We start from the raw sequence: 12,264 nt of genomic DNA, 5'->3' as shown, positions 1-12,264 counted from the left end.
AATCAACCTACGCAGGTAGAGAAAAGTAACATATAAGTAGCTTTTTTAGCGATTGTTTGTTTTAGTTAATGCTAGAACAAACAATCGTAATAATGTAATAATGTAACCATATTACAACAACAGAAGCAATTATTATCATAGATTAAGAATATGCTTATTATATAGAAATATCTAAAAATACAGCAGAGCAACATTCAGTATACAAGTAACAGTCAATTCATTCTTTAATGGCGATATTCACAGAAAGAAATTTGTGAGAGCTTAAATCTATAAAAGAATCTCACGTTACAGATATTCACAATCTTATATTCACACTGTAAAGTTGCAATAAAAATTTGTATCACAATAAAAATGAATTTCTCAAATTTTTAGTATGAAATATATATTTGCATTCAAATATTGGAAACTTGCCAAGTACTTGCCGTTGTAAACGTTAAGATAGGAAAATTATTCAATAAATACTTGGTGACTTAATTGAACAGTAACTGTTCATAAAGCTTTCTTTTGTATTCTAAACTTATTTCACTTTATTTATTTATTTAAATCTGGCAAAAAAAATAGATTCTAAAAGAATTTAAATTTTTTGAATATATTAGAATGATCCTCTTTTTTGTATTTGTATTACACAATAAAAAAAGAATGCAGAAAAGAATTTAAATTATTCAAATATATTTAGAATAGTACCATTTACTGAGGCCATTAACTAAGGATTTAAGTCGATCAAGAAATAAGTTGAAAGCGGTACAAATTTAAAGCTATCTATACACAAAGTAGGTCTTTCTCAATTAGTCCACACTCTAAAATTTTTAGTGCCAACAATATGATCTATATCTTGAAGTTAAGTGAGTTATATCCAATGACTGCGAAAGTCGAAATGAAATGTAAAACATGGACGCCTTAAAACGTTTAGAGGTATAATTAAAAGAAGATATCTATTAAAAATTAATGAAGAAAAACTAGCAGGATCATTAGAATCTGACATCCAAAAGCAGTAAAATTGTGTTCCAGACGAGATGAAATTGAAAGAAAAGTAGAACATGGTTTTTGAATTTTGAACCAACTATATTAGTCCGAAAAATAAAAATTGTATGTTAAGTATGGCCAAATTAATCAAATCAATGCGAAAGTTAAATATAAATGCCAAGATAATGCTCTGTATTAGGTAAAATATGAAGGATGTCAACCACTATGAGGTGCTAAAATTTGAATATATAATTGTAGAAGGACTGCAGGCATAATAATTCATTCATTTGAATGAATTTTTGGGTGAAAATTGTGGAGATTATTCGACCAGAAAAGATTTCTTACTTGCAGCGACAACTTGTTTAAAACTATATCACTAGTAGTGGATAGAAATTTTACCTCTCCCGTTATATAGATCACGCCTTGCCTCATCGCACTGACACTTATTTCACACAATACATAGGTAGTATGCTTTCAGAAATTCGATTCAATTCATCAATCCAAGTTGTTAAAAATTAGCACGATTTATTCTTAACCTTAACCTTAAGATTATCAGTTTTTTGGAATGAAATTCATTGGTTAGCAGAAAGATAGGAAATTATCATACCTTCTGATTGACAATACTTTCAATGGTTTGTTCTTTGAACACTCTTTCAGAAGAAATTGACTTTCAAGTAAAAACTTTTTACTAAAAAGGAAATGTTTTAAAGTTAACAAGTAAATATAAATTAATCAATTGATTAACAAATATCGCTGAGAATTCCTAATTTTAGAAAGCATTCTTGCTTGGTGCTGGTTTTGAATATTACCGAGATGGAATTTAAAGATGAATAGCTATAATAAATTGGATTTCATTGGTCTATAAATCAATAAAAGTTGGTATTTTGTTTCAATGAATCAAGTTTGCAGAAGTTATAATGTTTCTGACAGTTGTTAAGTAGGAATAGGTTAGGAAGTAGGACTGATTAGCTGAGGTAAAGTTAAAAATATAGCGTGATGTTATTTTTTCGGAATTTATTTTCAGAATATAATAGTCATTTTTAAGATTTATTTTTTCAATTTTACAAATATAATAGTGCATATTGATGAAGCATACCTAGATAATAAGACTATTGAAAAATAAGTGAACTACAAGAAAAAAGAAGCAAAGTCACCTAAAAATTATACGAAATTGATTTTGGCAAGTACAAACAGTCTTCGTCTTCCTTTTCACTTAATAAAAAAATGTTGGCAAATTTTGGTATAAAAGAGATTGAAAAATCTTTTAATGCGTGCCAATATATTGGTTAGACAACCTTTAGTTTAAATTTGGACTTGTCTTTTGAAGTTTTGGGATTTCAGTCTGCGTGATAAATTAAAGATGTAAGTGATTTGTTTGCTTACTAACAGATAGTCGGACAGATAAATAGGCAGCGATACAAGCATCTAAAAATCCATTAGTTTTATTGTGTGAATGGAACAGAATGAAATTTTTTCACATTACAGAAATAGAAGTACAATATAAAAATCAAATATAATAATAATCTATTAATAAATTAACACAACTATTTTAATTATTGACTCAGAATAACCTATCTAATAAAATACGAGTATATACAGTAAAGCAAATGCATTACTTCAAAAGCAACAGCTTTTATGATATATAGGACCGGAATTACACTTCTCTATTCTTATTATTCAATATATTGAAAATAGAATTCTAAATGAAAATTTAAAATCATTGTAAAAATAATAAGCTATTCGAAGAAGAATTTGTAAATAATAAAATATATTAAATTCTAATAAAGTCACGTATTTGCCTCAAGTTGTTGCTGCTGCTTAACTTAAATATTTTTCCCGAGCTGCATTTTAAGTGCCTCGATATTCCGTGTTTATCCTTGTCATAAACAAGAATTTTCTGCAACAGTGGTGTACATTTTTTTTACTTTCTCATTTAATTTTATATAAAACTTTATGGGTTACAAGCTGCAGTTCTAAAAATAAAAGGAAATCTAAATTCAGAGAAAATTTCCGCAAAGTATACACCACAGAACAATGATAATTGCAGGACATTAAAAGGCAAATGGCATGAAGTAAAATAACTAGTAAAATTATTTTGTTTAGATTTTACACTGAAAACGCTACTGTCTGCATTAAGTTTAAATCTATCTCCATCTTTAGAAAGGTGTATATACATAGATGTGTATATAACTGCCACGCCAGCCAAACATTAAGGTTCACAACAGAGTCGTTTTAGCGTTCACTTGAGCAGCTAGCAAAGCAATGCCAAACCCACAGATACTCAACGGGCTTTAGTGTAGAGAGTTTAATGTACACTGTAAAGAAAAACCGCATTGATGCATATACACAATTATAGATAATTGCAAATTCATGACAACACTTGGCGATTAAGTTGTGCTTAGTAAACTACGGCAGCCTGTTGGCATATGGCTGAAGTATACTGTGAGCTTCGGAAAACAAGACTACAAGGATAATAGGAAGAATTTGAAATAATGTTCAATTTTTGCTTATCTCTGTTTGCGGTGCTCGAAGTGAACTGAACTGCCATTGCGATGATTGACATGGAAATTACTAAATTAAATTAATTTGCCATTCGTGTAAATAATGAGCATCACGTGCAATGAATTGTGGCAATTATTTAAAAAGGATATTAAATAAATAACATAAATGTAATATACAAACACTTTAAAAGCGGTAAAACTAAAAATATATACTCGTGTCATAAAACAATAACAACTCATTAGGTTTTATAGCACAAACAAATTTATTTTCAATAATCTCAATTATTTTATTGTATCTATCTATTCTGAGAATTTATGTCATTTTGTGTGTCCTTTCACATCAATGCCATAATTTAATTTTGAACAAAATTTTATTAGTTTATTCACTGCAATATTTATACATAGAATTGTGTACATATTTTGGGCATCCCATTTATTTTGCCTATAAAATGTAAAAACAAATCACTGCGACAACCTAATAAATTTCTTTGGGTTTGTTATTGTGCTCCCAATTTGGACGGATCCAAATTTTACCTTTCATCATACTGTCATACAATTTTCATAAACATACGTACATGTGCAGATTCAGTAGACAAACAGCATAGAATCTGTTGTCAATGTGTTGGAATATTGAGTGTTCTTGGAATGGCATTACCATAAACAATTATGAAAGTAGTCCATCCTTCTGTCTTTATATGACCTCTTAACATCCATTCGTGTGCGCATTACAACTTCAAATACTGAGCTGGGTAAATTCAGATTTTAACAGTTATTTTGGCAGTAACATCTTTAGTTACATTGAAGTATTCCCAAGGTGAACTATTTTATGGCAAATTTCAAAAGAATACATTGACTAGATAAATATAAATGGAATGGAGATGTTGGTATACTTAAAAACACGTTCACCTTAACCCTTAAAAAAGGCATAAAATTAAGGTATGAAGTTGAAAAGCTTTTTAAGGATAATATCAAGTTAATTTGCAAGTATTTCATGATATTTACCAGAAAAATGTAGAATTGTAATTACATTTTTAAGCACAGTTGTTATTAGAATGTACTTATTTATATTCATTTATATTCATACTCTTTAGAATATTTAATAAAAGTTTATTACGAAAGTTAAATTCGATCAGATTGCAGCATAAATGTGGACTGCAGATTAAAATAGCTTCTTTCATTTAGAAACCAGGCTCATAATCATTTAAAATCATGAATTCATAAATAAAGGATGCAGGACCTAGCAATCCAGTTTCTCAATCTTAGTTAACTTTAAAATTAATTTTAATGTTAACTCACAAATAAATAAATAAATTTATAAATAAACTTATATTTAAATTAAATAAATTTTAATAATTATTTTAACACACATTGATAATTACAGGTTCCATTTTATATACTCAAATATTTGAAAGCACTCAATAAATTTATGAAGTAAAGATGAACTTTAAAATTAATTTAATAATAAAAACTTTTTTTGTTACAATTCATTACTGTTTAAACTTTTCTATTCGGAATTTCATTTAATACAATTATTTATATATTAAAATGTTAAGAAATGAATAACTTTAAATAAACATTTCTCTCTAAAATGTCATTTAACTTGTGTTACATTATTATTAGCCTTTACATATACATTAGTATGTCAGCAGCATTTATTACTTTTTATTTGTTCGTCAATGAAATATCTGCAAAATTATACCACAGTTGGTTATCATTTATTTTCTTATGTTTGACTTTCAAGAATTATTTCAGAACTTGATTGAATTACTTGAGTGACTTTAATGTCCTTCAATCTATTTTCTTTATCTTTGAATGCACATGTCCGGTAGAGTTATTGGCTTGCAACTTGCAACTTGCAAAAGACAGAAGCTCATATGTCTGTGCAAATAAATAATTTCAACTTGCAGAAATTCCATTACAATTTGCAACAAATTTCTGAAAATATTTATTGTTTCAAAATACTGACAACAGCTGCAGGAGAAAATTGTATGAGATACTTATATTTCTTAATATTTCTTATAACAAGAAATAAAGCAAAAATTCAATGCTTTGATTGAAATACATTTGTGTGCATATTAAATATTTTTAATGAAATGAATAAGAGTATTGCCTTAAGTGTATGTCAATTTAATTGAAAATGAAAATAACTTTGTAAAATTTGTTTATATTAAATGCAATTAAAATGCACTTTAAATAAATAGTTTTACTAAAATTGATTGACTTTATTTATGTATTAAATTTTAATAAAATATCAACTTACTTGCAACATTGGCAGAAAGAAACACAAAAATTGTCCAAAAATCCAATTCTGGATTAACAATACCATCAGCGTTATCGGTAGTACAATAGCACATTGCACAAAATGACACAGCGCCAGATTTATTATGAACGCGTGCGTCACATCCTTAAACAGGCGATGATATAGAACATATGCAATGATGGCACCATTCATGATAATGCCCAACATAGCCAAAATTGCATATTGTATAATAAAAATCCAATATACTGATTTGATGCTTGCTTTTAGTATAGGACCATTGAACCGATCCATGGCGTCTGTATCATTAATGTGACCAGCAAGAAAATGTGCAATAATTATAAAATATTTATCTGGCACATCCCTCCACTTTGCTTCTAAATCTGCGTAATTCATTTTCTGATTACTTGTACTGGCTGCCACGTGAAGATCAAGGGTCTCATTTTCATCATCGACGACATGCTGTGCAGGCGACATGTTGATTATTTGCGGTTTATTCCTTTAAATGATTTTCTTTTGTGGTTGAAATGTATCTGCAGTTTTATTTTTTATTTTCTCTACTGCAAGTAAAAAATGAAATAAATTTTATTTAAGAAAAGTTACTTTAAAGACTAATGATTACTTTTAGTTCTTAATCAATGCAATAAATTTTTAAAGCCAAACAAATTTTTCAAAATTTAGGTATCAAATTAAAGCAAATAGAAGTGTAAATCTAGTCGACATGGAAGCAATCATAACATTATATATATACTACCAATATTATTGATGAATTTTTATGTATTCATTAAAAATATTAATTTAAAAATTAATTGTATTGTATATATATATTTAGTATATAAAATGATATTATATATACCACTACATTAAATATATTAATATTAATATTAAAATAATATATCTGATTTCAACAAAATCAGAAATCAGTTTTATTTTTATATAAAACGTTCATGTTAATAAAATATATAAAAGGAAAAGCTTATTTTGACTATATCAATGCTTAAATATAAAAAGCATTATAAAGAATAATAATTATCTTTATAAATATATTATATGCAAGTTACGAGATTGTTTTAAATAATATTATTCATATTGATATTTGATCAGCTTAAGATCGGCAGAAGTATCTATTTGTAGTTTCATACAGTAAGTATTTTTAGACAGCGAAAAATTACTGACATCTAAGCAAAAAATCAAACAGATATTGAGATGGAATATATTGATTTAGTTTTTTTGTTACTTATATTAAATAGTCCTCGACGCATACTTTTTTGCGTTATGAATATTTTTAAAAATTTTTTTAATGTTTTTCCACCTAACAAAATAAAAAATATATAATTTATTTAATACAAGGATTTTTGACCTATTAATTAATTATCAACTTTGGAGACTGCTTTATATGTAGATGAAAGCCCTTTTATCTTTTAGTTTCATTAGCTACATTAGAATTAGAAACACATCTCTTTGTTCTTCCTTGATTGCTTATCCGCATTAGATTCATTAAACAACAAATAATTTTTGAATATAATGTAAAACATATATTCAACAATAAATATAATAATATACTACCTGTTAATACAGTATTAGTATTTATTCTGTATGGAGTCATCAATGTGTAGAAGATTCGGTATAAAGCACTCTTAATATCATATTAATTTAAATGAAAGATATATTATTTACAAACTTATCTTTCTCTTTAGTGTCTCTCTCTTGATCTTATGGTTTATATTAGTTTTATGGTAGTTCATAAGTCGGTTTGCTAATGTACGTCTTAAGCCATCAAAATTTTTTTAGCCGCACAAAACAAAAAGTTGTCTTTACAACCGTCTAGAATAAGTTGCAATACATCGTATTTCAAATTGCGTACGATATGTACTCGTTAAGTACCTCTAAGTACTTCTACATTGATTACGCTACCAGTCCAAGTTATTTTTAGCAATTAAAGATATTTAAGGCATCACAGGCTTTAAATTATTCCTAACTGAAATTTTCAAAATTTCTACTCCATAGAGTAAAATGAGCTATACGTAACAGATTATATATTGCAATCTTAGCTTCAGATTGAAGTATTGGTTAGTTATTATTCTTGGACATCACAGAGAGGCAGGATCGTTATTCTACATTTTACAACAAAAGCATGAATAAGTAATTACAATACATCATAAAGACGATACTAACATAGAAAATAGTATAAGATAGATAAAAGATTTTTTTGCTAAAATATTACTAACACAAAAATTAAAAATATAAGATAAAAAATGGAAAAAAAAATTTAATTTTAATAATTCCTTAAATAGTCAATAAAACTACTAAAAGTATTAAACTTTCTGCTAGCAAAACAATTCTCAATAATAATTTTGTTTTAATATATTGACACCTCTTTTAATTTAATTTAATAAATATTTGAATTTAATGAATTTAATTTATTTTCGATTAATTTTTTTTAGTGATGATTAAAATTGCAAATACAGTTTTAACATATTTATGTAATATAAATATAATTACATATTTATACAATTGAATTATTGTACATTCCATTTTAATCTAAAAGCATATCAATTTTATAGTCATTCCAATGAATTTCAGTTTAAAACGAATAAATTTAGCTTTATACGTAACTAATTTAAACGTTACTCATACGCTATGAGGTACAAACGCTTTGATATGTGTATCTTCCGAATTTCGAAGAATTTTGACTAACAAAATTTAATACATTTGTGGTAAAATAGCATGTTTAAGTATAATTTTAACAATATAATTTTACCAGAAATTTTCCAGTAATTTTAAAAATAATCAATTTTAAAGTAAGATTAAAATTCTCAAAGCAGTTAAGCTTTATATGCCAAATATATGCAACTTTTTTTTAAAATGTTTTACACGTTTTTCAAAAAAATGAAAAAGGGAATTACATTTTACCCCAAAATAGGAAAAGCTGAGGTAGAAATTTAACATAAATTGGCTTTAAGCGCTTGAATCACTCGTAAAGAAATGCAAATACGTGCCAAATATCTCAGTTTTCGGAACACGTGTGCTTCTAGTATTCATTCAAAGTTCTGGCATACAAAATTCGTTGCCCTTCCACCGTTTTAAATAGCTTAGAGCCACATTTTGACCAATGTAGTTCGTACACCTTCACCAACACTAAACGAATGAAATTAAACTTGAAAAAAAGAGGAAGGAAAAAATTCTCATGACTCGTGCACAACAATTGCTTTGATTTTTGTATTTTGTGGCATTTTACTTTAAGCAGTCACTTCCTTTCAATTTGCTACGTTCCTACACTCGTGCCATTCTATTACATATATATGCAATATAAAAAATATCTGCGGGAGTGTGTATGGCAGTGCTGTTATGTAGGCTGCATGTTGCAGTTTTGGCATGTAACATGTGCAATATTTGCTGCAAACAGGCAAGTTTAACGACCTTTCATAGGCTGTCATGTAACTTTAAATTGCTTAGAAAAAATTGTTGCTATTGCTTGTTTGTTACTTTGTTTTGCAGATAACATTCCTGTTTTTATTCTTATTATTTTTCTTTTTTTTTTTTGATATTTTTAACAAACTAACGAGTTTGTTGCATTTTACAGTTTAACTCCCGTTGAAAATGTTTTTTTCTCTTTTCATTCTTGATGAGGTATATATTTTTTATATATTTTCAGCCAACTACTAACTACCTACCACACCCTGGTAAATGTTGTTTACGATCTGCTATGTGTGCTCGAACAGTATATCTAGTTACGAAAAGGAAAATATAAAATGCAAGAGAGAAGCTTATATATTATGCCTTTTATAATGCATTTCCTGAGCATATGTGAGTTTATTATGCTGGAAATGATTTATCTATTCTTGGAAAGCTTATCTCCGTTCCTACCATTTCATAGCATTCGCACATGAAATCTTCGATATTTTCAGTTGCAGTTGCATTCTCCTTTAGAAGCATTGAACTAACAGTAAAACTATTCAATATGCTGAAATCGTATTAAATTTTCTTTTTGCTTCCTTTGTTGTTTTCTGTTTGTCATAAAAAATTTATTTTTTTGCAGTTCTGATTCAGGAATCTATCTACGCCATCTTTCCGTTCAGTCAATTAAATCGGAATTTGATGATGTGAAAATATCATTAGAGTTTATTTTAAATACCTAAACACAATGCAAGTCATACACTGTAAAATCGGTTGTAAAACGAAGATTACGAACTAAAATGCAATTCATTTTTTATAAAATATTGAACAGGATACATTAACTGAATGAGTTTTTGTGAAATCATTGTATGAAATAAATGTGTTTGTATCAATGTTATCAATGAAGAAATGTCTTTTGTTGCATAAATGATATTAATTTCAAAAAATTACTTTTATTTCACATTGATTTATTAACAATTGTAAAATGTTATTACATTATTACATGTAATGCAATGATAAGGATAAATTACTAATATTAATTTTTAATAATATATATTTATTTATGTTAACTTCAAACTATTAGTCATAATTCAAAACAGTATTCTTTGGGTCAAACCACAAAATAAGAACATTAAAATTACATATGCATGAGATCAGGTTATAGCCATGAGATCAAACTCAGAGGTAGTCACAGTTAAAATTTAAAATTAAAATTATTTCTAAATTTCCATAAAATGTTGGATACTTCACATATATAAAAATATTACTCTATTTTTAGATACTTCTCAGATTTAATTCCTAGTAATCTGTCTGTTTTCATCTCCTTGACGATAGTCCTGCGTCATATTAACAAATAAATTGCACAAATACAGAAACAATTCAACCCACTACGATACTCTTCACATATAGTTTAAATATTTCTTAAGTTGTCATGTAAGTGATATGGTTTTAACCATAAGGATGTGAGTAAAAAGTTTTGTGATAGTTTGTGCTAGAAGATTTATAACACACATTTTTAAACCTGCATCCACAAGTAACTACATTAGTTAGAACCACTTGTTTGAAATTTTAAGGATGAGAAATGACATGAAGAAATAAGAAATCTATCATTAATGCATTCATTGATGTTCGTGTTTTTTCTCTAATTGATACTTACGATGGATTATTTTTATTATTTTAATTTTTTATTTTTAATTTTTTTTTCAAACACTCTTTAAAAAATAATGCTTAAGGTAAAATTATAAAAAATGCAATTAAAAATGCTTTGTAAATACAAAAGAGCAAGCAAACTTTATTCTCGAAAAAATTTAAAAACTTTATAATTTCCACTTAAGTTTATATTACTTTTTTACCATTTTTTAATAATAATTAATTTTCAACCTTCAAGTTGAAGAAATAACTTTATTTATAAATATACCATAAATATAACTCCAGAAAAATTATTTTTCCACAGATGTGATTAATGTCTACAAACTTTTTTAATAATGTTGCCAATTGATGTTGAGAAAAATGTTGAAAAAGTATTCAGTCAACAATTGTCTTGCATTTATGTTCTATATAGATGAAAGATATCAGTGACAAATGATATATGTTAGATAAACAAAAACACTTCGACTTTAAGAAACAGGTTCATTGCGGTACAACGAGAATAGTTTCAGGGGACTCTGATTATTTGAACAACTTAAAGTAAATATAACGCAATTTTCGACTGTTTAAACAAACTATAGTCTTTAATGCCCGAGTTTGAAAGAACCTTAAAACACATAAAATACAGGGTATGGTATATGCCTGTTTTAAAGTAGAAAAATATTTATGTTAAAAAAATTCTGGATTTACCATATATCATATGTATACCATACCTCAACTTTTTGTCAACTTACAAAATCAAAAATCCTCATATCGAGCCAAAGTAACCGTCTAGAGTAAGAGTCAGAGTAACTGTCTATTAGTTGGTAATGTGCTGAATGATAACAGAGTTTGGTGGTAAACTTACACAAATGTTATCAACCAGTAAACAATTTTATTGTGGAATATAATGAGAATAATATCCTAAATATATGCATTATATGGATCCTAAATAATATAATTAAGCAATTTGATCAACATTTTTCTATCTGCTTGTATTAATAAATCCCTTTTATACAAAGTTTTAAACAATTAAACCAAAATTGAAAAAAAATAGTTTGTCAACATCAGATATCAGTCAGATACACAGACAGATTACAGGTAATCGAATATACAGACAAATGAAAATTACTGCTATATACAGTCCCCAATGATTTACTAACTGTTTTATAAACTTTGTGACAAATTTAATATATGAATGCAATAAAATTAATCAATTTATAATAAGAATTAAGTTATAAGTTATATATTGTTATTAGGTAGTTATTAAGTTATATATTATATATACGTATATATATCTTTTTTCTACTTTCTTTATGAATGTATAAATGTACATGAGATTTTAATGGATCCACGCATAAATTAGAAAAAAAGTCTGATGAACACTAATTCAAATAAAAAAATATTAAAACTATAAAAAAACAAAATCATTTTGTTTAACCAATAGTTAAATAAAGCTTCTAATTATTTAATATTTGAAAAAAAATTGCTTCTACCTTAAATCTAAAAATTATTTTAATT

The 12,264-nt window shown here is 26.8% G+C and overlaps 1 protein-coding gene across 1 annotated transcript in view; it reads right to left on the bottom strand.

The window, feature by feature from the left end:
* LOC119670737 overlaps nucleotides 1-6,222 on the bottom strand; it is a 30,723-nt gene extending 24,501 nt beyond the window's left edge. The window contains exon 1 of the mRNA XM_038081135.1: nucleotides 5,725-6,222. Within this exon, the coding sequence (XP_037937063.1) occupies nucleotides 5,725-6,198 (474 nt within the window). The 5' untranslated portion in view covers nucleotides 6,199-6,222. The remainder of the gene's footprint in view (nucleotides 1-5,724) is intronic.
* Nucleotides 6,223-12,264: the final 6,042 nt, after the last annotated feature.

The sequence above is a fragment of the Teleopsis dalmanni genome, chromosome 1 (genome assembly GCF_002237135.1).
Source record: "Teleopsis dalmanni isolate 2A chromosome 1, ASM223713v2, whole genome shotgun sequence".
NCBI classification, from domain to species: domain Eukaryota; kingdom Metazoa; phylum Arthropoda; class Insecta; order Diptera; family Diopsidae; genus Teleopsis; species Teleopsis dalmanni.
Note: the sequence above shows the minus strand (reverse complement) of the source record. Positions and strands in the feature narration are given on the sequence as shown.